At 34.3% G+C, this 26,648-nt stretch overlaps 5 protein-coding genes and 1 long non-coding RNA gene across 16 annotated transcripts in view; 2 read left to right on the forward strand and 4 right to left on the reverse strand.

The window, feature by feature from the left end:
• LOC105832237 (helicase domino) overlaps nucleotides 1–2,390 on the reverse strand; it is a 32,870-nt gene extending 30,480 nt beyond the window's left edge. For 6 of the 11 annotated variants that reach the window (XM_028191575.2, XM_012673014.3, XM_012673013.3 and 3 more), the window contains exon 1: nucleotides 690–1,995. The gene's annotated coding sequence lies outside the window, so the exon portion shown is untranslated. The other 5 variants (XM_012673016.3, XM_012673015.3, XM_012673009.3 and 2 more) reach the window with 4 other exon arrangements.
• Nucleotides 2,369–5,459, forward strand: LOC105832236 (DNA repair protein RAD51 homolog 4). Its single transcript, XM_028191579.2, has 6 exons — nucleotides 2,369–2,491; nucleotides 3,032–3,189; nucleotides 3,325–3,432; nucleotides 3,803–4,015; nucleotides 4,230–4,403; nucleotides 4,652–5,459. The coding sequence occupies exons 2-6, from the start codon at nucleotides 3,046–3,048 to the stop codon at nucleotides 4,976–4,978; spliced, it is 966 nt and encodes a 321-aa protein (XP_028047380.2). The 5' UTR covers nucleotides 2,369–2,491; nucleotides 3,032–3,045; the 3' UTR covers nucleotides 4,979–5,459.
• A 182-nt stretch (nucleotides 5,460–5,641) lies between these two features.
• LOC118647956 lies at nucleotides 5,642–7,494 on the reverse strand. Its single transcript, XM_036294072.1, has 3 exons — nucleotides 7,478–7,494; nucleotides 6,445–7,100; nucleotides 5,642–5,892 (listed from the first exon to the last, which is right to left on the reverse strand). Exons 2-3 carry the CDS (start codon nucleotides 7,072–7,074, stop codon nucleotides 5,692–5,694), a joined length of 831 nt encoding a protein of 276 aa, XP_036149965.1. The 5' UTR covers nucleotides 7,075–7,100; nucleotides 7,478–7,494; the 3' UTR covers nucleotides 5,642–5,691.
• Nucleotides 7,495–8,343: 849 nt separating this feature from the next.
• LOC105836936 (U6 small nuclear RNA (adenine-(43)-N(6))-methyltransferase) lies at nucleotides 8,344–12,511 on the forward strand. Its single transcript, XM_012681328.3, has 7 exons — nucleotides 8,344–8,467; nucleotides 8,538–8,683; nucleotides 8,969–9,185; nucleotides 9,507–9,647; nucleotides 9,747–10,104; nucleotides 10,246–10,441; nucleotides 10,535–12,511. Exons 1-7 carry the CDS (start codon nucleotides 8,458–8,460, stop codon nucleotides 11,018–11,020), a joined length of 1,554 nt encoding a protein of 517 aa, XP_012536782.1. The 5' UTR covers nucleotides 8,344–8,457; the 3' UTR covers nucleotides 11,021–12,511.
• A 791-nt stretch (nucleotides 12,512–13,302) lies between these two features.
• On the reverse strand, nucleotides 13,303–26,558 carry LOC105829127 (clustered mitochondria protein homolog). The gene is made up of 17 exons (XM_012667785.3): nucleotides 25,930–26,558; nucleotides 19,659–19,933; nucleotides 18,902–19,327; nucleotides 18,289–18,655; nucleotides 17,993–18,129; nucleotides 17,542–17,822; nucleotides 17,338–17,464; nucleotides 17,069–17,243; nucleotides 16,794–16,996; nucleotides 16,522–16,678; nucleotides 16,060–16,265; nucleotides 15,718–15,924; nucleotides 15,534–15,632; nucleotides 15,012–15,356; nucleotides 14,544–14,816; nucleotides 14,250–14,375; nucleotides 13,303–14,076 (listed from the first exon to the last, which is right to left on the reverse strand). The coding sequence occupies exons 1-17, from the start codon at nucleotides 26,039–26,041 to the stop codon at nucleotides 13,435–13,437; spliced, it is 4,158 nt and encodes a 1,385-aa protein (XP_012523239.1). The 5' UTR covers nucleotides 26,042–26,558; the 3' UTR covers nucleotides 13,303–13,434.
• On the reverse strand, nucleotides 20,948–24,782 carry LOC118647978. The gene is made up of 2 exons (XR_004965122.1): nucleotides 22,861–24,782; nucleotides 20,948–22,267 (listed from the first exon to the last, which is right to left on the reverse strand). It is a non-coding gene; the product is annotated as an uncharacterized LOC118647978 (long non-coding RNA).
• Nucleotides 26,559–26,648: the final 90 nt, after the last annotated feature.

The raw sequence follows: 26,648 nt of genomic DNA on the forward strand, positions 1-26,648 counted from the left end.
ATATACTATTTAAAAAATAAAAATAAAAAATAAAAAAAATGTTTCAAATATGATAAAAAATGATAGTGAAAATGGACAAGAGACGAGATCATATCGTCGAAGAAAGGCAACATTGATCGTTTATAAACATAAATGAAGAGAAAGAGCGAGAAAGAGAGGCGGTGAATTCGACGAAGGCACGGTCTCGTTGATTTGGAAAAAAAAGGGGAAGCAGCTATATCGTATTATACGTACGCGAAATTTGAAATTTTTGCATGACTATAATGTCGGAGACCGGAAGGACCGCTAAACGAAAAGGTATGTCATCGTGACTGTCGCGAGATTCCGGAACCGGCAAAGCGGAATAACTCCCGGGAAGGATTCGGGGGGCTACCCGGGAGCGTCGTACGTTCGTGCGTGCGAGCAAGCGAGCGAGCGAGCGAGGAACCGATGTGCTATATCGAGAGACGAGAGCGCCGGTGACGAAATACGTCGGAGACAGAGATTAGTGGCGAGACACGACGGAACGGTAACGCGAAATCGCCCGGATCGCGTCGCGGCCACTGTAGGGGCGTCGCGCGAGGAAACGGCCTCGCCGACGACGCTCGCGGGGCGCCGACGGGTGGGGAAGCGCGGTGGCGGCGGCGTGATACAAAGGAAATCTCCCATCCGCCATATTGGCGTTGGTTCCGAGACGGCCGAGGACTTACCATAATGTAATCACAAATTATCGTGACGTGGGCGCGCCATCCACGGGAATGATCGTCACGCCCGTGTTCCGCGTGAGACAACTCGCAATTGGGTACTTCACGTAACATATGGCGCATGAGCTATATCTAATATTTTACGATACATCGTCACACCGCACGCCCAAGGACGCGTACACACTTCTAAACATGGCGACGGCTGCAAGACGAGTTTTGGCCACGGTCTGAAACGGGCCATTCTCGGCCATTTTCGCGAGTCGTGCACAGATGGCGCGCCCACGTCGCGCCGGCTTTCGATTGGTCGGATGCGGGCGCTGCGCGCGGCAACGTGGCATCAACGGAGCCACGCGATTGGTTGGTCCGTGCGTTCGAACATGCGGTTAAAATATGCCAACTCACATCCCCGGGTCTGTTCGTTTTTTCACCGTGCTCCTCACACTCCGAACGCTCCGGGTAACGCTAAATATGGCCATTCAATTTCAAGGGATTTTCTCATACGACGATGAAAATCGCGCGTGCACTATTCTGGACACGACACATAGAATATTTATATACACATATAGAATTTTCGGTTTAATTTTTTTAAAATTATGCTTCCTTTGATTATCTATAATTAATCTAATTTATCTATAAGACAGACAATTAAATGACACGTGAACGTGATTTCGTACAATTAGTGCATGTTGTAAAATATAAATGTCAATGTAATCTCAATTTATAACGTTAATTTCAATTTACCTCTCAATTCAACTTATACTCCTTTTTTTAGTTCTAAGCATTAATTTAAAAAAGATAAAGAGTAAGTAAAATAGAAATTAAAATTAATCTGCATTGATAAAGGTGAACCACGCATAAGAGATTCAATGCTAAAATTTTGTTCTAAACCTAAAAAAATTGTTCGAGAATTCGTTCGCACATCTCGACTGATTTCACAGCATTAATTTTTTGATTTCTTTATCTTAAAGCAATAATCTAAAAACATGAGAAATTCAATTTTTATTACTATCGCACTCTTTATACTTCGTTCTCTTTTTCCAAATCCAAATTCGAATTTATCTCATTTAAAGAGAAAAAGTATGGAAGATGCAAAGAGAGCAACCTTTCAAACAAAGCGCATGCATTTAGGTATTGGGCAAAAAGAGGATAGGGCAATTTCTGACGAGGAGGGTGCCGAAAGTCAATCCCAAGAGAACGAAATTTCGGAGGACGAGGGGAGAACGAAGGGAGAGGAGACGCCGACCGATCTGAAGTACACGCCACGTGGCGCACGGCGTTGCCGTCTTGCCGTTCCCCGTCTCGTTGCGAACAATTCGATCGGTGTGTATCACATACGTACCCGTGCATCGAGCCTTTCCTTATTCACTCCATCCTCGTAGGCGCCACGTGCTGCCGTGTCGTCGCGATCTTGCGTTGCCGGTGCCGACGAGTGCGGGCGACGTTGCGCCGTTCGTACGTCGATTCACGTAGCGCGCACGTGTGTTGTCCTTCGCGAACGGCGAACGCGGAGGCGGGCGCGAGCCGCTGCCGGCGGCGGGCGGCATTTTCGCGCGCGGGAACCTCGATCGCCATCTCGTCGTTCGCGCGACGGTGGAACTCCGGATTACGGATTCCCCGTTCGTCGTCGTCGACACGATCAAGGAATGCGAAACCGTCCGTCGAAGTAGGAGAGACGATCGACACCACACTGGACCACACTGGACTGGAGTAGATGAGCTGCAGCCTGCGCTGGCGCGCCTCGTCTCGATTGGCGGCAATTGGCGGTGCGGGTCGCTCGATATCGCCGAGGAGCGCTCGAGACGTATCGCGTGAGCGTGCGCGTCAGAAATAATGCTTTTTAAAATATGTGACGAAAATTCGATTTAACTTCGACCGAATTCGACGTACATTTTCGCGCGCGGAACGCATATATTTTTCTGATAAGCGCCTAACTTCATTAAGATATTAATAATTGATACTCCAAAAACCTTTTCAGCGTTTTGAAGTTAGTTGCTATCGGCCGCATCGCATGTAATAACACTACGCGCTCGGTTATAAAACGATATTATCTTTATCGAGAATGAATTTTTAATATTAATATTTTTATATTAATAATTTTAAATATTTCATGTAATTCTTGTAATTATCTTTTATTTTGTGTTTAATCTTTCGTTTAAATTCCTAACATTTAGAAATTACATAATCTGAAATATATTATTTTTGTGAAAATATTTATATATTTTTTCTTCTTGCGCAGTAGAAAGTTGCAAAATTAAAGTTAGAATACAAGATGTTTACATTTATTTATTGCGACATTTTTCCTAAGCTTTGAAGGGAAGACTCCTAAATTTAATTTTCTGATTTTACAGGTACCCGATAAAGGATGGTTAAATTGAACGCAAGTGTTCATCCGAGTTTGTCAGAGATAGTGACTGAGAATTTACGGCGAAGAAATGTAGTCACGGTCGTGGATTTCGTCTCGACGGATCCGATTAAATTGGCAAACTTCACCGGTCTTTCGCACATGGTGGGTGTTGTACTTGACTTTTCTTTAAAAAGTACAAATAAAATATATATAACTAAAGAAAATTAGAGATGGTTAGAAGATAGTTACTTGACTTGTCCAATATTCGCAAATTCATTACCTTATTACTATTTGTAGGATATATTACAAGTGAAGCAGCACATGTTGAAAAAATTCGGCGGCGTGAAGAAAAATGCAACGCAATGCCTTGCGATAGAACGTAATCATATAATTCCGACTGGCGTGGTACGTTTTTTTGTCGTAAATTATCTCTTATTATTAGAATTGGAGACTTTTTTTATTCATTCAAAAAAGCAAGCAAATAAATTGTTATGAAAGTTAAGTATATACGATTGAAAACCAAAATATTTCATCAGTATAAAAGGATATAATTATTATAAAGTCAAAGAATTTCAGAATCCTGTTATTTACATGTGAAATATAATATTAATCAGAAGATAGAAATTGTCAATGATACAGTAATGATCGATACTTTTAATATTTATCGAATTAATTAAAAGATTATGATTAACAAAAATATCCCAGAAACTTGAAATATTACACTGCTTTTGCAGAAAAAGAGAAACAAAAAATTATCTCGTCTCATTTTTGATAGGATAGTTTAGATGAATTGCTGAAAGGTGGTCTGTATTCTGAACAGTTATGTGAATTATGCGGGCCCTCATCTTCTGGAAAGACTCAATTATGTTTCACGATAGCAATTAACGTTGTCAGGTCGGATGGCGTTGTATGGTATTTTGACACAAAGAGAGATTTCTCCAGGTTGCGATATGAAGAGATTATGAAGGCAAGGAATTTCAATAAAAAGGTGATAATATTATCTATAAATAAAACTGAATATTAAAACTAAATATAAAACTAATAAAAATATTAGCATTAGCATAATTAATATAATAAAAAAATAATTTTTTTTTAATAACTGAATAAAATCCAAATTTGAAAAATAAACTTTTTATATACGATTATTTATTGTCTTCAAAAAGGCTGCTAAGTTCTGAGAGAGCGGGTTTTCTTTCTCATAGGTCATAGAAGATGCATTGCGTATCACAAAGATTTGTCGTGTCAATTCCTCTTGCGAATTGATACGAGCCCTGCGACAATTGGTAACTCTTTGCAAACAGGAGCAGAATGGTACGTCTTCCGAGAGAAGAAAGGTCCTTGTAATCATCGACTGTTTACCAGCAGTTATTTTTAAGGTATCTTTATAGAAAAATCTGTTTTGGCGGTTTATATAACTTTACAAAAATATTGTCTATTATATTTTATATTTTATCAATGTCACAGTAAAAAATTTAAAAATATGATTGTTTCAACTTATTAAAATTAAATCATGAATTTATGACATTAATATTCATGATATATGGTATTTGTAACATTAAACTTAATGTTCAGAGATGCTTCATTTTCTTTCTTTTTTAAATAACCAATTAATGTTTTCTTTGAGGTAACGCGAAACACGCAACAAACTGATTTCGAGACAACTTACGAGCTCGATGATCTGGCCGAAGTATGTCGATTCCTCATGAAAGAATGCCAAGCAATTGTAATTACTGTAAATTCAGTCACCCGATGGACGTCTCCAGGGCAAACAGAATTCGCCGATATAACACCAGCATTGGGAAAATATTGGTCAAAAATACCAACTACAAGATTGCTGATAACGAGGCAATATGATGAAATTCGAAAGATTATCGTTTGGAAGGATCTAAGATTAAAGGAATACTCATTCTGTATTGTAAGTGTAAATAATAGTGGAATCACATCACAGTAAGTCGTGGTCAAATCAGTATTTATATTAACTAATTGTTACGTTATAAAATATTTGTTAAATTATTATAATAATTGTTATAATCGATGTTTTTATCAATTATTTTCTATAATAAATATTTTTTATATATTTTATTGTATATCTTATATGTTTCCCATATACAGTGATTATATTCAATTGATGATCGGTTTTACATCTCAACAAAATTCTCGCAATTCAACATTTTAACTATATATAATGTATATATTCTATATACTTTATTTTCTGAGATAATAGATGTCAATAATTTGCTCCCATAATCAACTTTTTTATTATTATATAACAAATTGTTTGGTAGAATTACTTTAATTCTAAATATGAAAATCCGAACAAGTTACTTTATCTTCAATGCATAAATGTGCATCTTTCAATATACTATATAATGCAAGTTTAAGAGCAGTCAGCGTTTACTTATCTGAGATATGACAAATATTACAAATCTTGCCAAGGAAAAAGAACAAGAAAAAAATCTTGATTTTATTAAATGCTATTTAATTATAATTTTATGCAATTATCAAGTATCTAATTTAAATAATTATATTATTATAAATAATTATAAATAATTTCAATAAATTCAGCAAACACAAAGAAATTAAAATAAATAGTTGAATAATTTATACATGAATATCAAATAAAATGTGTTTATTTATCTTTATAAAATTTGATATATTTAATTATTATAAGATGGTCCATACACACCCAATAGAAGAAAGTGGAATAGCAGATGAAACGCTGATGCTATTTAGATTAAGCAGCGTTGTTTCCCTAAACACACGTTTATATTCAGAATTATATATATCAAATGGTAGCTGCACATCTCTTATGGTGGTAATTTCAAATTTATTATCGAACACTTTCATTAAATGGGTATGTTCCGTCTGCAAAAGAAATTGTCATAAAAAAAGTTAATCTAACTGAGGTATTCTTCATGATAAATTATTTAGTTTTTTTTTTTTCAGATAAGGAGGGATTTTAAAGATGCTTCTTGAGCATCAATTTTAGCTTAGTAATTCTGTTTCAAGATTGACGAAATTGTCAGCCCACAGTTTATATAAATTAAGAATTTTAAATTAATAGAAAAATTATATTGAGCATCAAGATTCGCTGTAGAACGAATAGGCGATCTTAACTTTATCTATATGTTTAAAAAAAGTTAAGTTTGAATAGAGAAGTCTAAATCGATAAATGAATGTACATATATAAGTTTTCCAGTAAAAAATTATTAAATTATTGAGACATGGTTAACATAATGAATGTTATTAATCATTAAAAAATTAATGATAGCAATGGAAAATCAGTTGAAGTATTAAATTAAGGAATTAATCAACAGAAGATCTAAAACAGATGTGTAACAATTGATTCCTTTGTTTCTATCAAGAACAAAAAAGATATGATAATAATATAAAGCATGTACGAAAAAGCATACGTACCATTTCCATCCCTATCATGAAATCGGTAAATTCTCTTGAATAATTACATTTCAGTCTGTTCTTCTCAAGATGTACATTTATGTTGCCTTTATTTTTGAACTCTAAAAATATAACTTGGAAATGAGGAAGTTTTTTTATTTTCTCATTCTTCTCTTTTTCTATCTTTATATTATAACAGGTATCGCAACGACCTAGTGATATCGTTTCTTGTACATCGAATGTAATATATTCTTGTTGGCCATCGACGCGAGGATGTGTTTCTTTTATATGTACCTTTAACTCATTACCTATGTTAAATAAATTACCAATTTCTTTCATAATATCTTCGTTTGGACTTCTTCCACATGTGAAAATTTTATCTACACCAGTCGCATTAAACTTAATTCGAAACGACGAATTGAATTTGATATTCTCTTGTATAATATTAGTTGGCTCAGTGAGAGTTTTGTATCTCAAGGATGACTCATATTTGATATTGTACAAAAAACAAAAGAGGGAATCAAAGTCATCATCGTTACGACATAATAATGAGGCAATAAGTTGTATAGTTTGGAGGGGTTCTCTAAATACTACAGTGGTTTTGTTCAGACTATAGGTATATTGTAACCCAAAACTCTCATGATAGAACATTCCTTGTGGAAAAATTGCGTTGATACCTAAAAAAATAAATAAAACGTTTAGTCAAATACAATATTGGAATCTCGTCTCACATATTGTTTAAAAAATTATTCTTTGTAACCGATATTTCAAAGTGTGATGTATTTAATTTTAAATTAGCTACAAGATTGTAACTTCTACAAAAATATATAAAACATTGTACGTAGACGTTGTCTTATTCAAATATCCATGGTTCAAAAGAAAATATTTACGACACAAAGATAAAATCTTCGAGAAAAGTCATGAACGAGCACAATACTTGAACTTGATAACTCTCTTCATTTGAGATTCTTCATTATAGTATATCTCTAATTAATTTTTTAAATAATACTGTTATAAAATTGAGAAAATGTAATAACTTGTTAGCAGATTTTACCAAAACTGATGCAAACAGTGATTCAAACAGTTGTTAACTTACCCAATAAAAATGGAACAAGAGTAAAGCTCATCATTCTGAAACGTACTTTATACTTTATATACATTAATAACGCATACAATTAATTTTTTATCGTTGAAAAAAATTTTTTTTTACATAAATTAACGTCCGTTAATATATTAGTTTCTTCGTTTGCAAGCTGCTTTATATGAGAATGTGCTCCCCTTTAATATTGTTTCGATTTGTTTACCGTTACGGATATGTAATTCGATCTTAGTGCTCTCTATGTAAACAAATTTGGCGATGATGTTTATATCTTGCTACAAGACCTTGTATAAGAGCATTATACTTTTCCCAACACAAGACACATCTGAAATCTTGCGCAACACTATTAGATTTTAATTTACGTAAAAAAAATATTTTTTAACGATAAAAATTAATTTTATGCGTTATCAATACATATGTATAAAGAAACATTTGTCGAAGATTCAAATTTATTTTATATGATCATAGAAACATATATTTTTAAATAATTATTAATTATAATAATATCAATAATTATTAATAATAATATTTTATTATATAATTTTTATATTTATATGATAACAGTAATGATCATCGAACTCTTTCAATTATTCTTCAAACTTTATTATTATTATAACAATTAATATAAATCTTTCAACGTTTATAATAAAGCTTTTTAATAAAGCGTTTTCGAAATGTACGAATTTTTTCATATATTTCAAAAATACTTAATCTTATTAATTGTTTTATAAATTGAGCCCTTTCCAGACATTCTATACATAATTTATAATATGCCACCATAAGAGACGTTAACTGTCATTGGCTATCATGTTGCGCGGGAATTGATTTACAGTATGGCTGACGACGGCAAAAGATACAAATGAAATCCACGTTCTTGATATTTATCTTTTCAATGACGGCAACACGATTGAATCTGATCAATCTCAATCAATCTGATGACGCGAGGTAAACAACCCTAGGTACTGCGTTTTACGAAAAACGCCTAAACTTATCGTGAATAATTTATGTTATCTAGTGTTTCGAACAAACGAACAGTTTCTTTCAATTAGAATTAGGATGAGCGTAAAGCGGTACATCCATCCAAGGAACAAATACAAACGACCACCAGATTATAAGCAACTTGCGATCATGTATCCGGAATTTCGCGAGATCGCGATGATGGTACTATATTCTCTGCAATTTATAAATTACATCTGTAATGTAAATAAAATTTAATATGTCATATTATAATCCAATATGTCATATTAAACTTTGTTATATTAATTTTCCGGCGCTGACAATAGATCTTGTTGAGTCCATCGTCAATCATAATCTTAAATTATTGTTATTAAAGTAAACTTAGTATATTCATTCTTTTTTTTTTGCAAGTTTATATATTTCTTTCTTTTTGATGTTAATTGAGATACCAAGTGATCAGAATACTTTCTATCAATGTTGATTCCATAGGATCTTACTGGAAAGATAAGAATCAATTTCAAAGAGAGGAAGAGCCTACAGGTACTTACGGAGACGCTTCTAAAACACGATTTCAATCTGCATATAACCATTCCAGCGGACAATCTGAGTCCTGCAATCCCACTGCGTTTAAATTATATTTTATGGATGGAAGACTTGATGACTCATTCCAAATTGAAGATGGACAAGATTACAGGCATTGACATCGGTGATTATAAAGTTCCTTTTGAAAATGTTTTCCTAAAAATCAAGCATCTAAATGTTGCACTCAGAAAATAGAACAAAGTTGAAATTATTATATCGTGATTATATTAACATAAATATTGCAATGTTAATCTTAAGTGCAATGGTAAAGATAGTTTTATAATGAAATAATGCTTTTTAAAATGTAACAATATTATAAACAATATTACATGTACATGTTTGTATGTGTAGTAATATTATATACCAGCTATCTTGCAATGTACTTGCATGTTTAATATATTTTAGATTGCTACATACAAAATTTGAACAATTTCGTTTCAAATAGGAACAGGAGCAATTTGTATATATGCTTTACTGTTGGCAAAACTATACAAATGTCAAATGATTGGCACAGAAGTGGACAAGGAAAGTGTGGAGTATGCCCAGGAATGCATAAAAAGAAATAAATTAGAAGATCTAATTGAAAGTAGGTTCCATTAAACATACTCATACTGAAGCAAAAGATAAGCTAGTGATATTTTTAAAATTAAAACTTAATTCTATATAACGGGATTTTCTAACGTAGTAATTACAGTAAACTCCAAAAGAATTTTTAAGGATGTAGTGCGAGATGATAGAACTTACGATTTCTCGATGTGCAATCCGCCGTTTTTTGAAAGGGATGACGACTTCGAAAAAGTTGAGAAGGCTCTGCCACCAAGAAATGCGCCCACTGGAAGTACTGGCGAGCTGAAAATCGAGGGTGGCGAAATAGGTTTCGTGACGAGGATGATCGAAGAAAGCGTCGAAATGGGAAATAGAATAAAGATTTACAGCACAATGATCGGCAAGAAAGCTGATTTGATCAGTTTGAAACGATTGCTAGCATCGAAAAATATAAAAAATATGACATGGACAGAATTTTGCCAGGGTCATACAACACGGTAAAGGATATTAAAATAATTATTACACATCAAAATTTTTTAATACAAAATATGTTCATACAGAGTTAATTGAATTATTAATTTATTAGCTAATTATATCATTATTATTTTAGAGCTTATTAAAACTATGTTTGTTAATAGATGGGGTTTGGCTTGGAGCTTCTTATCGCAAAACATTATAAACCTAACTACAGCACCTGTCATCAGAAAACGCGGAAAATCCATAGTGCGATCGTTGAAGAATTATAAAACTTCAATAACATTTCCTATGGATGACAAATTTTCCTGTTTAGACGATGTAATTAGTTTTTTGAAAGCAACTGCAGAAGAATTAAACGTAACGTATTATCTTTCTCTTTGTATGTTACATTTATGAATAATCTGAAATTAATTAAAAAACTTGTTAGCTTTAATTTTTTTACTGCAACAGATAAAACTGCAAGATGTACCTATTCCTGAGGATAGTTTCGATTGTTGGGTCTGTCAAATAACTACTGGAGAAAGATCATGGGAACATATGCGTAGAAAGCGGCGTTTAGCGCAACAAGCCGCATTAAAAAGAGCGAAAGGTGACGACAGCGAATACATTGAGAATGTGCATACTGAAGAAACTTCGATTATTGAAAATGACACAAAAAGTTCGCATGGAGAAAATTCTAATAAACAATTACCTGACAAACACAGTCCCTTGCTTGTCTGTACGTTGTGGATAGAGACTGAAAGTCTTGACGATTCTCAAAATGTAATTACTCAACCTAACGAGGTATTCAGAATATGGATGGTGTTTGACAACGGGTCTGGTGGTTTGGACGCGTTACATTCGCTGCGACAATACTTGATAAATAAAATGGAAATAAGGGAAAAGATTTTAGACAAACCATTAAAGAGAAAGAAAAAAAAATTAAAAAAAGAATGATGGAACAGACGCTATTCTAGTCAAAATCTGGTAGAAAGGATTAAGCAAATAAACAATGCAGAAAATTTTCCACAAGGATCTTAATTAGATCACTATGTTACATATAAAACAATTTATTCCATGCAACATGTTAAAGAAAATTTGTAACAGGATGATATATATGTAAACAAAGTTCGTAACGTTTCTTTATTTCATGATATATGTAATTCGTGTAACTTTATTACTACTAGCTTTAAAAAGTTCCCGGAATTAATTTATCATACAGAAATAAGTAATTTTACATCTTTCACATTATTTCAATGTAAAGAGTAAGTATAGTAATATACTTTTCTCTGAGGAAATTACTTTAAAGGAAATATTGTATAGAGTATTCTCTTGTATAGAGTAATATAGAGATGTAAAGTATTTCTGTGTAATAAATCAATTTCGAAAACTTTTTGAAATTAGTATATAGGACTCCCTTTTCAATTATTATTATTTCAATTACTTCTTTATAATTTGGCTAAGTGCAATGCGATAATTTATTACGATTATTATTGCAATGTGAAACTGAATCCTTCGAGAGAAACGAGGGCAGAGATTTGACTAATTTAATCGATCGCATTTTTACTATCGCTGTAAAAAGATTTCTGGTGCTCTCTTTAGATCCGATCTCGCATAAAATCTATGAGGGCTACAACGAAATAATCAGCACTATTTTTATTCAATAATCAAAATCAAAAACCTATTATCGGACTACCGATATCGCGGTATCGTTCTTCGGTCAAACCGCGGTGAGAGATTCCAGATCTGGCCATGGATAGATTCATAGATATAATATATATAGACCGAGCGTAAGGCGCATAAAGCAGGGATCAGATAGAGAGAGACAGGTAATAGAACACGAGCACTTCGCTCTTTCTAATGAGAGAGTGAGAGAGAACGCTTGCTTATTTTGCGCTTTTTGTCCTTAACTATCTGATCCTCATTCTCGTTTTCTGGATACGCTCGGTCTAGATATACTATGTCTATGGATAGATTCATGAAGCGAGCGTGAAATGAACTATAATTTATATTAACAGTAGAATAACAACTGAGTCTTTTGCTTAAGGCCCTAAATTGCGAAATCGGCTACGATTTGCAATGACTCGGTCGATTAACAATTGGTTACTGCATATTTTAATTACATGATCAAATAACGATACCATTCGCTACATTATACTCTTTTCTCGTCACCATTCTCTGTATTAAATTAGAGATGCATATAGTATATCTCTATGTCAAACAAACATATCAATTAGGTAAGAAAATCTGAATTTAAGAATAACTATAAAAATAAGAGGAAGCACTTCCTTGTGAACCACTGTAATAAAAGAAGATGAAAGAAGATGGATCATGCTCGTAAAGGATTAACTGTAAGTGATACCTTCTTTCTTCTCATCGGTAGCAATTTAGGTAGTATAATTCATACCTAACAAAAAATCGTTATCTTGTAAAAAGAAAGGAAAAAAATGAAACGTTACTGAAAACAAATACGTAATAATGATTGCATGCGCTAATGTATATTAATTCATTGAAGCCCATCTGTCCATATATCTAACATAATTGATAAAATATGTATTTTATCAATATGCTAAATTATATTCAACCTTTTGTAAATTCATCATATTTATACATGCAAATAATTCGTGTACGATAGCTTTAATGAGTACTAATATATATATCCAAGAAAAAAGTATCTGAAAAGAATATGAATTTATCCAAAAGTAATAGGGAAAAAGAAGATAATTAATTTCAAGTCTAATACGCAAATATAATTAAGTCTGAACTTTGTAATATAGATGAACGTTACTTAATCTGACAAATTTAATGATCGATATAATTATTGTATCATCGGTATTTTGCATGGATAAACAATTTGAGCCTTAGAAACGCATCGTTCGCACGCAAGAATAAAGAAATCGTATTGCTTTTTGATTTTATTCGCGATGAGAGAACAACCTCTTTTATGTCTTAATCTTCTTGAAGATTATTCTCTTCAAGCGAGACATGGCACCCGTGTTCTTATATACATTCGATTTAACAGAAATGTGCGTCTTGCATGTAAATTCAATCACGGTGGATATCCTTTCTTCTTTATTTTCATAAACACACTATCAACGATAACAATCTTACGTCTCGTTTCTTTTTTTCTCGTATCCTGATTGTGTTTAAACAATATAACAAAAAACATGCAAATATCATATATATGTATGTATGTATATATATATATATATATATATATATATATATATATATATATATATACACACACACACATATACATATATATATCGTATGCGATGATCCTCGCGCGAAATCGTCATTTTCCGGACTAGGGCTTAAAAAAAAAAAAAGGAAAGACTACTAATATTCGTCGTCGGCGGACGAAAGACTCAGCTCTTCGTTGCCACGATCGATTCCAAAGCGCCAGTTTTGTTGGCTTCCAAGTCTTTTGTTATCTTTTGCTCGACTTCAACTTTTTTCTCTACTATTTTTTTAATTTCCTTATTGTCCTTTTCAGTGATTGCTATAACGGTTTCACCATTCTCCGGCGACTGTTCCTTTTGCCGCTTTTCAATTTCTGCTTTGAAGTTATCAATATCTTGCTGGCTAATTTGCACGAAAAGAATGCCATTGATTACATTAAGCATATCCAGCACTGAACCCATACTGGGCGGTTGCACCTGAATCGGTGGTAGGCTTATGCCTGACTTGCCCGTGTAGATTTCATTCATCTTCTTTTGTAGCACGACCGCTTGCTGAGTCAGATGACGTAAGCAATCGCTGCTCTCCTTCGTTTTCTCGTGTTCTTCACCTAGTAGCTGCTTATAAATCGCGTAAGTCTCTTTCTCGTTGTTCAGCGCTGCTCTGAAGTCGCCCATGCATGACTGTGTGCGTGCCACTAAATGATACGATACCGCAACCTTCAACGAATGAGGACCGTGATAACGTAGATTCAAGGCTAATGCGTGCTCTAGGAAACGCAACGATAGCTCATATTCGCCAACCGCATGCAAAATCAGCGAAATGTTGCTCTGCAAGAATCAAGCATCACGTTATTATTATAATTTAAAAGTTAATTTTTTGGAAAAAATTTATGATGCTTTAAAAATATATTTCTTTATAAATTATATGTGTATATAAATATAACAATAACTTCGTACAGGAAATTTCTAAGTATTTCTGAGTATTATCTGATTAGACTTACATCGAGCAAGGCCACTTCCGGATGATCTTCACCACAGACTAATAATGCAAGATAACGTGCTCTGTATAGTAATCTTAATGATACAGATACTTGTCCATTGGCAAAGGAATATAAGGCGAGATGTATCTGTAAGCAGAAAATAATACATTATTATTATGTTATATAAAGAATATTATTAATTTTTATTTTCTGTATATTTTTATCTAATATATAGATGTATCATATATAAAATTACTTTATTTTAGATTTCTCTTACGTTTCTTAAAATAATTGATATAACTTGATATAATTTACATATTCTGTGATGGTGTACGGATGATCGATGCCATTAACTCTTTCCGACATGAGAACTGCCTTCTGCTGAGTGGCAAGTGCTTCCGCGTGATCACCCATTATGTAATTCAATCTTGCCAACATTCTAAGACACTGCGCAATTTCAGGATGCATAGCACCATAGACATTATTGAGGAGATTCAACGCCTCGCTGATCAACTCATATCCATCCTTTAAGTATCCTTGTGTAATCTTGTTTTGACCAGTAGTGTAAAAATTGTACGCATCACTAGCCTGAAAAACGATGAGATTTCAAATTATCTTTAATGTAATTTGCAGTTTAAATAAAAATTACTCTTCACATTTTTAAAGATTTAAAAGCTTTTTATATCCGAATATTAATTTAAATTTTTTAAAAAGTATTTTTTAATTTTAAATTTTATAGCTATTCTATATTAAACGTTTCGTTTGTATTCAATTAGGACTTACTCTAGGATTGATATGTTTAACGACAGGGAAAATGTTCAATATATCTTCTTCGAAGAATGTCGCTCGATTTTTGTTTTCGAAGTTGTATTCACGCAACAGTATCTGAATGCCAGTCTTGATGCAGAAGCTGCGCAGCAGTGAAATTTTTTGTAGATGGAAATGTTCTATCGTGGCTTCGAGAGATTCTGGGCTCGGAGTTTCCCAATCGTAGTAGGCCTTTAAATCACCCTTAATTTGCTGCCATAGCGATTTAGGCGTCAACGATGCCCACTCTACCTCCGACTGCTGCGGTCCATTGTTCCTTCCCTTGCGTTTATTGCGACGTTTGGCAGTTTTGCTTTGAAGCTGAAATAAAAAATCATGTCAAATTCGCAATTTATTAAAATTTAATTGACTGAAATCTTAGTAACTATTACTTATCACTGTTTTTATTATTAACTTGTAATCTTAATTTTTTATCGTTACCATTAATTACTTAATTAATTATTACGAATCATTATGAATTATAAACTTAGATTATACCTCTTCTAGATTTTGTTGTGGATGTATAATCTGTGCCGAGGACAGTAAGCAATTCAGAAAGTGACTGACGGCAGCGGATAGACTCATTAGTTCCGTACCCTGTAAAATAATATATTTGCAACTTACTTGTGTACATTTCTTAAACATATTGTGATTTTTACACAATTAAATTGTAAAATTGTACCTGCATGTAAGAAGTAAAAATATGTTTGGCCGATCGAAGAATTAGTTCGGATACGGCAATGCGATTGAGATATTGCAACTGCGGTACTGCAGCTAACATAGCCGCCAATTTACCGAGATAACGAACGTTAATGCCTCTACCATGGAGAGCTTCCACTAGTGTACTGCCATCCATTGCGGCCCCCGTGTGATCCAGGCACTCCCGAATCTGTGCAACAAAGATTTATTTTAAAAAAATACGATAATTGTATATAATAGTAAAGACCAATTCATATTTTAAATTCAGTCGCAAAAATGAAGTAAAAAACTGTACTATTAAATCACAACCTTGCGATAAACTTACGAATGTCGGCAGCTGTACTGTAAGCAAGAAGTCCGCGGCATCCTTCACCAATTGCTTTTGCTTCTTCAGGTCAGAGCCATTAGGATCTGGATGCTTGACGCCGGGTGAGAACACATCTGGATTGAATCTCACATCGAATTCGGCATCTCGCAGACTACCCACCGCTGCCGCTGCTCTTCGCACTATCTCCTTTGTGCTCTCCTCCACTATCCTCGCCCAGAAATAAAATTTGTTACAAAATCAATTTTCGATCTTGTAATAATTTCTTTGAAATTCATGCTCTTTACTCTTTCTTCTTTTTTGCAATATTTATTATTTCTTTATTCTTAATAAAATTCTGATAAATTCTTGTCAAATCCTGATAATAATTAATAAAATTTTGAAGACTATTTTTCATATGTATTATTTTATACAGACGCATAATCAATGCGTTTAGAGAAAAATGAGAAATATAATACATACATTCTTGTTTCTCACCGCCAGTGATTGAATCAGTGATGCTCTCGACAATTTTTTTAGCTTCATCAGCTTCTATTATAGATTGTGCACAATCTTCCTTGTTACTATCCACTGTTACAACGGCAGTCGAGTCTTCCTTTTTATCTTCCTTCTTATCTTCCTAACAATATTAGTCTTTATTATCTTCTGCATCTATACTACCTCAAGTTTTTTGCATTTTGAGCACAAATACAACAAAAATGAAATATAAAAAAAATATCTATTTATGTGTATACCTTGACAGTTGCCTCTTTTTCTTTTTGAGACCTTCTAGCTGACGTAAGCTGTTGGAGATGAACAGCCGCATGCTTGATAAACTGAACATATCTGGACTCAACGAACGAATCTATGAGCTCTTGCCGCAAACAGGCCAATCTGTGTTTGTGTTCTATTGGAAAACCTAAGGCTCGTGCTTCTTTGCTCAACTCCACACCTTCAACTGAATGTGAAAAATGTTTCCCAAATAAATAAAACAATCTTTTTACATAATTCTAGATAAGATTCAACTCACGTTTCAAAAAATTAACATCGGGTGGGAAAGTCCTCAACAGATCAAGCACATAATGTCGCGAGTCATTACCAATGATACCCTTGCATTCTACACTGCTGCAAAGTTCGATTTCATCGCCTGCGTCATTGATTACTTTGTGCGGAAGGATCTTTAATTGCTGCCCAGCTTTGTTTAACTAAACGTTTTAAATATATGAGTTTTAAATATATTAAGTAACAAATTATATTAAATAATACAGCATTTTTTTCAATATAGAGAGATAATTTTACCAGTTCAAGATATTTAGGATGTGTGAGAACTGTTTTTCCAAAATCGATTGATCCATAAACTACTGATTGTTCTTGTTCGCGTTCCAATATACCTGGTATGATAGATTGCGCGGTTACGCGGTAGCCTCTAGAAGAAAATATTTACAAAGAAAAGATTATTAACCAAGAACGTGTTAAAAAGAATAAGAAATTCAAGAAACACACCTATAATCAATGACGACGGTGCCGAGAGTATAGAGACCATGTAAGTCCACAGCCGCGTATACTCGGACGCCCTGCAGGTCATTACGAGGCGCAATAAAAGCTGCGGCGTCACCACCTAACTCCTTATAATGATCGCGTACATCGAAACCAAGTGAAAAAAAAATGTTGTTCCAGATAAACATCTGCATTTTGGCCTCTTCGCCAGGATTAATTGCCATCACGTTGCCGTCAATAACGGCCATTGCTCCACGAGTGGCGGCCGCCACGAAATCGCTGTGGACCTAAACAAAATAAAAATATTATTTAAGAATAATTAAAAATTAAAAAAATTAAAAAAAAATAAAAATTTATTAATAAAATTACTAAAATAATAGCATTTATTTTCACTAGTATTATTACAGTTTAGAAATGTACTGTTATATATGTAGTGTCTTTGAACTAAATAGCATACCTTAAAGATAGCGCGCTCTCGTAGCAATCTTTCAGGAAGATTTTTACGTGGTAATTCCCTTGTGGTTTGCAGTTCCTCGTTCCAATCGCGAGTTTGTCCCGGAATATGTTCCTCGTATCCCAGCTTAGAAGAAAAAGCTAAAAAAAATTAATTAACTTTCTGTGACAATTCCCACAGCATTATTAATTAGTTGTCGAGTGATTAAAATCAAGTGACACAATTAAGAAAAGTAAACTTTATTTACTTTTTATTTGCTAAATATTAGAGAACTTTCTTTTATTTTTTCTAAAACTTACTATCTTCCGCGCGAATGGCGTCAATAGTGTGCTCAATTTGCGGCGCGCTCCAAGCATACAGTTGATAAGGTGTGGCTACTCGCTCAAAAGGATGCCTCTGAGTTCTGCGTCGTTGCATAGAGGCGAACGCTCGTTTAAAGCTCGGACTAAGCTGATTTAAAAGCTCGATTAAACTGTGACATAAATGGCTAGGCGTAGCTGGTTTAGGATTAAACACTTCTTTAGTTGACTGATTGACAAAGAAACCTCTGGCGCACGCGGTCAGATAATATTGCTTATCCTCCAACGTGACCACATGTAAGTACATCAAATCACCGTGAAGTTTTCGGTGGCCAGGCGGTGGATTCCATCCTGACGTTGTTAGAACCTTAGAAAAATGGAAAAGAAATCTTTTGTCTCTCTTGGTAAAAAATACAATCTAGTTTCTAATCTTTTAAAAACAGGCATGTTTGATCTTTGAGTTATTTTCTTCAAAGCGATTATTTTTTATTATTTCGAGTAAAGTTAATAATAGTTAGTATATTTATAGTTTTTTTCTTATTTCATATTTAATTTATAACAATTATTAAACAATTATTCAATTTATTATGTACTACTATATAATACTACTAACTTTGAGGCATGGTGGGCACTTTTGTTCCTTTGCCTGCGGTTGGAGGGGCAACAGGGGTCTGTCCCTACTACAACCGGGTATGATGTAATCGGGTGGCGTGCAATCGACTGAATCCGCTCGGGTCTTCTTTTTCTCCAGAATATCGCCATTCGTAACAACATTGAGAAATGACAGGCTGCTGCACTCGACGCCGTTGTAAGCATCCGCTGGATCCACAGACTTGAGCAGATCGCGTACGTGTCGCACGTGTATGCGTGCCTCCCGCATCGTATACGGCTCCTCAACTACCTTGATGATCGAGCCGTCCTTCAGGCCTTCGATATTCTTCAGTTCAGCGAAGTTGTCTAACGTGTTGCCATCCAACTGCAGTGAAAAACACGTGCGATGACACGTGTCTTCGCGGTCCATGAGTAACTGATGTATCTCCTGCAAAAGAAAAACGCGTTAGTAAAATTCGTACAAAGATATTGATTTATTTAACTATTAATTTCATCAAAATACTTTTTAGAAATCTTGCAGTAACTTTAATATAAACATAATATAACAGATGTGATACAAAGCAATAAATAAAAAATATTAACAAAAAATAGCTGAATGCCATTAAAAATAAAAGAGCTTGAAAGTAAAATTATGTTTAAAGTAATGATATATGAAAACGATTTATTAAGTAATAATTAACAATTTAAACTATGTATCGTTAGACAATGTACACATGGACACCTAAAAATTTTGTTATTCGGAAAAAGCAAACAGTTACCTGAACGAGTTCCATGCTAGACACCTGTATGTCAAAGGGTTCAGAACCAGGGCTGACAATTTTGACGGTGAAGCCCAGATCCTGAATGAGAACAACTTCCTGTTCATTCGAGGTATTTTTCTCCTTGTCAGTTTCTTTTTCGTTCTTATCACTATCTTTATTGTCTTCATTCTTTTCCTTTTCACCTTCCTTCGTTGCTTCAACCTCTCCCTTTTCCACAACATTCTCTGTGGCTGTGCTCGTGCTTCCACTTTCTTCTGACTTCTTTTTCACTTCTAGAAATAATTCACCGTATATAAAAGGCATAATTCCACGAATTATGTTATAACTTCTTAATAATGTTATTGTAAATTTATATATTTTATTAAAGTACTATTAAATTAATTACATGTATTAAATTATTATTGAATTTTAGCAAAACAGGAAATCATAGAAAACACTAAATTCAAATTCATGTAAATTTTTACATTTATCAATTTCTTTTAATTTATTTACAGAATAAGAGACATTTGTTACTACATTTCTACTTAATATATTTCATTTTATGAATTCACATTAGACAAAACAGTCTTAAAGATAAGTACAAAAATAATTAAATTGAACGGAATGAATTAGTACAGAATATAAAATGACTTGATCTCGCCCTGACACTGAAAGAGACACACGACGCGCGCGTTTATAAATACATCTCACAGTCCAAGTAGTTTCACGTTGTCAAGCGCACCTTCCGATGCACTTTCAGACGCACTCTCTCGCCACTCGCATTCATCGATGTGCTTATAAATAAGCAGTAAAGTAAATAGTATGCGTACTATTTATATTGAGGCATGTGTTTGCAATATTGACTTTAGAACGCCAGCAACGATCTATGTTAAGAAGATATCCATTAAATCGTTTGTAGCGATAATAATTATATTATTTTTTATTACAATATTTAGTTTTGTCGATTCTGTTTCTTAATTTTTGATATATATATATATATATATATATATATATATATATCACATATTATTAATTTATTCCTCTCATTAATTTCATTAATCTTTTCATTCCTCTTTACGTTATTTATTAAAACAATCTAATAATTGTAATCCTTATTAAAACTATTGTAATTTCTACTAATATAAATCGTTTTATACGTAGTGTTTTATTTTATTTCCTATTTCATTCTCCTCTTTCTTTCTTAATTGCTTAATTATTATTATTATTAAAACTAAAAAAATTATTAACCATATTAATTTTTATTAAAATTAATAATTATAAATTTACATATAGATTCTTTCTTTTTAGTTAAGAGATATTCTCACTAATAACAAACTCTATTTTCTACGATAATCAAAACGCATATTTATTATGATCTTTCCTAAATTGGAATGTCCTAAATTGGCAGTTCCTAAATTGGAATGTCTAACTACTGCATAATTTTATACAGGTAATCATAATTAATTTTCCGCCGTTTTAAGCCACGTTTCATAAATATCACTCATCTTGAGTCGTTAACGATAGCAAGAAATTTGTACGACTGATAAGAGAACTATTCCATAATTCAAGTACCGAGGAGATTATATAAAATCAGAGTACGAAGAAAAAATAACTAAGATGAAAATCAAATTCTCTAATTTAAATTAAAAATCCTTGATTTTTCTTAATAATTTTTTCTATGGGTGGATGCTTGAATCGAGGTAAACTTAATTAAATGAAAAAAATGATAAGGAGACGTAATATGTGCGTAAAGAAATGTAATGTTATTAAATTTCTTATGTAGGAAATGGAAATATCCTTGGCAATTAGATAACAAAATTTCAAAAAGTTTGAAATATTTTGTAATACTTTGTACACAACTTTTCGTTCTCATATTCCTTTAGTGGCGTTTATCGTCTACTTCGCCGTCTTATCATCACGTTTATCATGTAGTGTTCCATCGCTATATTCTGTGTAGAAGCATTGTACTCCTGTTACATAGGTAACGCGATGCAGATAAGACATTTTATCACAAAATAACGTGATAAATAGTGGGAAAGATGTATACAGGCGACGACTATGACGATTACTACGAATATTATCGAGATATCTGTTTAGAAATAACGGATGATAAGAAGATATCGTTAAAACATGTCAAATTTAAACTTGATATTTTTAACAAACACTTAAAAAAGATGCCATTTATATAAATTTTTACTTTAAAGATGAAGCGTTGTAAACAAGAGTAAGAAAAAAATTTGTTCTAGTTGAACAAATCAAATAAAAATATTGACTTTCGAAGAACTCACAAACTGTCGCGTATGTTTTACTTGGTTATTATAGTTATCTATTGTTAGATAACTGAGTTTCGAAATAAAATGAACCTATTAAAAAGATGCACTTACACGGCGTAAACCAGTGATAACAATATTCACGACTCACGCATAACTGATAAATAGAACGATGTCCATCGCCGTAATATTATTAGAATGTTACTGCTAATAACTATCGAACACCAGCATCGATTATTATTCATGCATCTTGTGTTTTCCGAGCGGAGCACGTTAACAAACGTAATTGTCAGTTTCATTCATGCGGTATAACATGAAAACCGCATGGCTTTAAAACATCTCATTCATAAAACGGTCCTACAATCATATAACCACAAATATTAGCAAACTGCCGAGCTTTTCTTCTCGCCATTAAACTACCACATAATTTAATTTGCCGACGCGGTGCCTATAACGAAATCGCAACGATGCGGTATCGTCATCAGTTGATCCTAGTGATCAATTAGTTATCACGTTTTTATATAATTCTATAAATTTCATACAGTTTTTCAATCAAATAAAAATTTTCCCCTGAATTTTATTGTATAAGCGTTCCAAAAATTATTAAATATTTTTGAATAACAAAAACTATGTAAAATGTCATTAAAAAATAAAAGTTATAACAGATTTATATTATATTAATAACAAAATTAAAAAATTTATTAGATATTAAAAAAGTAAAAATTTACAATATATGAATTAAGAAAAACATATTTCTTAAATAGATAAATAATATTTAAACTAAATAATAAAAGATTTTTTTAATTTTGAAAGAAATTTTCAAGACTCCTAATGTTGCAGACGTATCTATTCAAACAGCAAAATCTGTGTCAACTGTCAAGAAATTGAAAAGACTTGAAAAGAATAAACTTAAGGATAAAGGATGAGCTGTAGGTAGCTATAGTATTTACTGCTAAATATAGAATCCAAGCGACGGGTTTACTGTACTGAGAGTTATGCGAGTTCACGTTGCGGCGGAGACACGTGAGGAGGATCGATTTAAACACGCAAGCTCAAAGGTGAAAGTACGAGAACATCGCAGCGTCGCTCCTGCAATTGCGTCAGTTGGTTCGATTCGATTATCATCGAAGGATGTTTGTTTGATGTAGAACTCGCCGGCACAATAATATAATAGTCGGCGCCGATAACCCCTGCTATCGACACTCCGCGATCCCGCCGCACGAGCATTGTTCCCTTGTGGTACACGTGCATAAGAGACGGATCGTTAACACAAGGCTCTCTCTCTTTCTCTCTCCTCCCTTCTAGTTTCTAACTCAACCTGCAAATATACACGAACGGTTATGCACAAAACTTTCGCATCTTTCGCTCAAGTTTCTCCTAGATTTTTTCTAGAATTCTTCCAACGCAACTCTTAAAAGTTCTTAAGTAGCCGAACACCATACAAACTGGAGTTTAACAGAAAATATATACTTGTAAAATATACTTGTTGTCTAATCCAAAAGAAATTGTTCCCTAACAATTTTAGAAAATTGAAGCTTTCAAGCCACACACGTGCCATTCATCTGTTCCACATCCGAGAAGAGCAAAGCGTATCTCTTCAGAGGGAAAGTCTCCTCGTTGACGAGTCACATCCTTCGTGCATAAGTCTTTTTCCCCATCAATCAGCGTTGACCTTTGAGAGAGAAGCATGTGTTTCATATTATTTCTCTTCCACCCCTATAATTTTTCCACTTATGTCAACCTGACAAAAAGAGCAATTCCACTACATGGAATTGAGAAAATTATTTAAAGTTCAAAATCGATTATCCAAACGCTTTTCGTTTTCTTATAATACAATAGTCAATAATTGCCATATAATTGCCGAAATCTTGCAAATCATTCTACATCCTTGGTCTTGAATACCCAACTCGTCGTCCTCCCCTCCTTCCAACCACGAATACATTGCACCATGTATTGACATCACTCATCGGTGTTGCATCATACACAATTTATATTTATCTTTCACCATATTATCATCTCAATACGTTAGAATGTAAAAAATCATGTACGAATACATCCATCATATGTATATGAATATGCATCTAATTTCAAAGATTTGTTACAATCCTATCGTGCCATCGTCACTCATCCTGAACGTTGATGTTACGTCATGTTGTTTCCTACCTAAAATTCGAAATTTATCATAAATGCTGATGATGCGCGTGAAGGCTTCTCGTTCATACGGAATCGATGTTTTTGTCGAGCACAGCTGGAGACGTATTACGTAAACGTGATTACAGCACGTTTGTGACGCGTTGCCGGTCCTAATGGGGCGATTTATGGATGAGCTATCACAGATATCCCTTATAAGAACCTTACAGTTATTAGGGATCAACAAATACTAACAGTATCATTGATCATACGTGATTAATAATTGAAAGATTGATACGAAATTCATGATGAATTGACTATGATCCAAATTTTCTTATTCTTGAACATTAAAATCGCTATGTGATAGAAATATTGACAGTGGTAATAATTCGATATTAATAATCAGTGTTATCATAAAGCCCAGGATTGGGTTAATGTTTTTTTTAATAAATTAAATAGAAATTAATGGTTTCTGAAACTAATTTAGTTACATGAATAAAAATCCCAGTTAGAAGTTATTTTAAAATCAAATTAACTTAAGTTATAAATTAAAATTCAAGTTTGAAAAGCATTATTTATATGAAATTAGATAGTCGTAATTTAAAACAATCATAATATATGTAGATCATCAGATAAATTAATATTTGACTTAATTGTAACTTAAGTTGTTGAAATAACAAAAAAATTGTTTGTCATGTATTTTTTAAAATTCTTTCCTTTTACATAGATAAATTTTTAATAATTTATGAAACAAATAAATTAAAGTTTATGTGTTTTAACTAGTTAAAGTTAAAAATTAAATCGTTTAAAATTCAAAATTAAATAACTAGTTGAAATTGAAAACTAAATAATTTAAAGTTCAAAATTAAGTTAAAAGTTATTAACATTTTAACTTTATTATTAACTTTTAACTTTTTAATTAGTTACTATACAGCTCTGTTTTCCCTATCGAGACGCTTGTCGGAGGACTCATCGCAGATTCATTGACCGAGGTTACTGAATTATCACTTGAAGTTGCAGGAAAATTCCAACAATTCGCACCTCCGTCCTAAATGCTCGAGGGTTCCTTGCGCTCGCGTGCTCTGTGGGATGTCCTTCGCTAGTGGTTTAGGGTTTAGAAGACAAACATCGGTTTCTCAATTGTATCGTTTATCGCATAGAAGGTAGAACCTAAAGAAATTGGTGTCATAATCCCGTTCCATCTGTTGATATTAATAAGAAAATTCGAAAACTTTGAATACTTCAAGTACTTCGAAAGAGAGGTGATCTAAAAAGACCTCGATGAAGTTCCTGGTTCGAATCTTTTCTTTGAGAGAAATTTAACTGCGATCGTCACAGGTATAAAGAACGGTGTAGCTCGGTTACGAGTTGACAAAAAAGAGAGGGGGAGGGGGGAGAAAAGAAACATACAGATAAAAATCACTTAATATTCGGTTCTGGTGAAAAAGCACCTCGCAGACCGGCGAGTACCGAGGACATTCGTCCGTTGGCGCCGCGACGCGTCTTCTGCTAGGCCATCCCCTTCCCCCTCGGCGTCCCTCTTCGTGCTACTTGCGGCTCACATGACCCCGTGCGTCGAGATTCGCGCAATTCGCGGGGTTACATAACGCGCGCTTCGTCTCGCTCCCGGTCGCACACACATACATTCTCTCTCTCTCTTTCTCTCCCACGCTTCTCGTCAGAGGCCGGCTTCGCGCACGACGAAGCGAGACACGGTCTCGACGAGACTAACAAGACGTCCTCGTCGAGACCCGTAGACCCGCGGCTCCGGCGTCGCGTCCTCGTCGCCGGAGGATTACATAACGCTCGCCGGAGCGCGCCGCGGATTAACCTTAAAACCCCTCTCGTGAGCGCCGCGCGCGAGAATTTAGTTGATCGGTAGTACTGACCGGTAGTAGCCACCCTCGTGGCCTCGTGCACCTCGCCGCCGTTCAGCAGGGGTATCTTCGCGTCGCCGCTGGTTTCCCGCTCGGACGTGTCGATCTGTGCGCCGACTGCCATTTCGACGACTCGAACTATCACGATGAGGAAATAAAACGGAACGACGACGACAGTGACAGGGTGTACCGCAGTTTTCCTAGTCCTTCCTTCTGTTGCCCCTCCGCTCCCTCTCTCTCACGAGATCCTTGCCACGTTTCGTTCGTTCCGTCCGTCTCTCGCTCTCCTCTCGCTGTGAGGATTTACGGTCACGCGCACGCACACCCTTTTGAATCGTTCGTCCGGGACGGAGAGCGACGACGACGTCCGACTACCTTTTCCACGGGGCGGCACACTACTCCGATCCGGCGCGCGCGAATCCCGCGGACTCGCACGTGCGTTTCGAAACGGGGTAAAAGGCTTGCAGCGCGGCCCGCGATTGGCCCACAGCAGCACGGCTCGCGATTGGCCGTTCTCCCACCGCAGTCCAATCACATTTTCGCGAACTGATAAAGCATTTTCATATTATTAATTACATATTGCCTTAGTTTTTAATTCTTCTTTAACGTACAACTTCTATGCAATTAATAATAGTTGTTTGATTTATTGCTTCTAATTTTTTAAATATGGTTAATAAGAGAATTGACAGAATTACAATTGAACGATCGACCGATGCGATTGGTCGAATTCT

Source organism: Monomorium pharaonis, chromosome 11 (genome assembly GCF_013373865.1).
Source record: "Monomorium pharaonis isolate MP-MQ-018 chromosome 11, ASM1337386v2, whole genome shotgun sequence".
Lineage (NCBI taxonomy): Eukaryota > Metazoa > Arthropoda > Insecta > Hymenoptera > Formicidae > Monomorium > Monomorium pharaonis.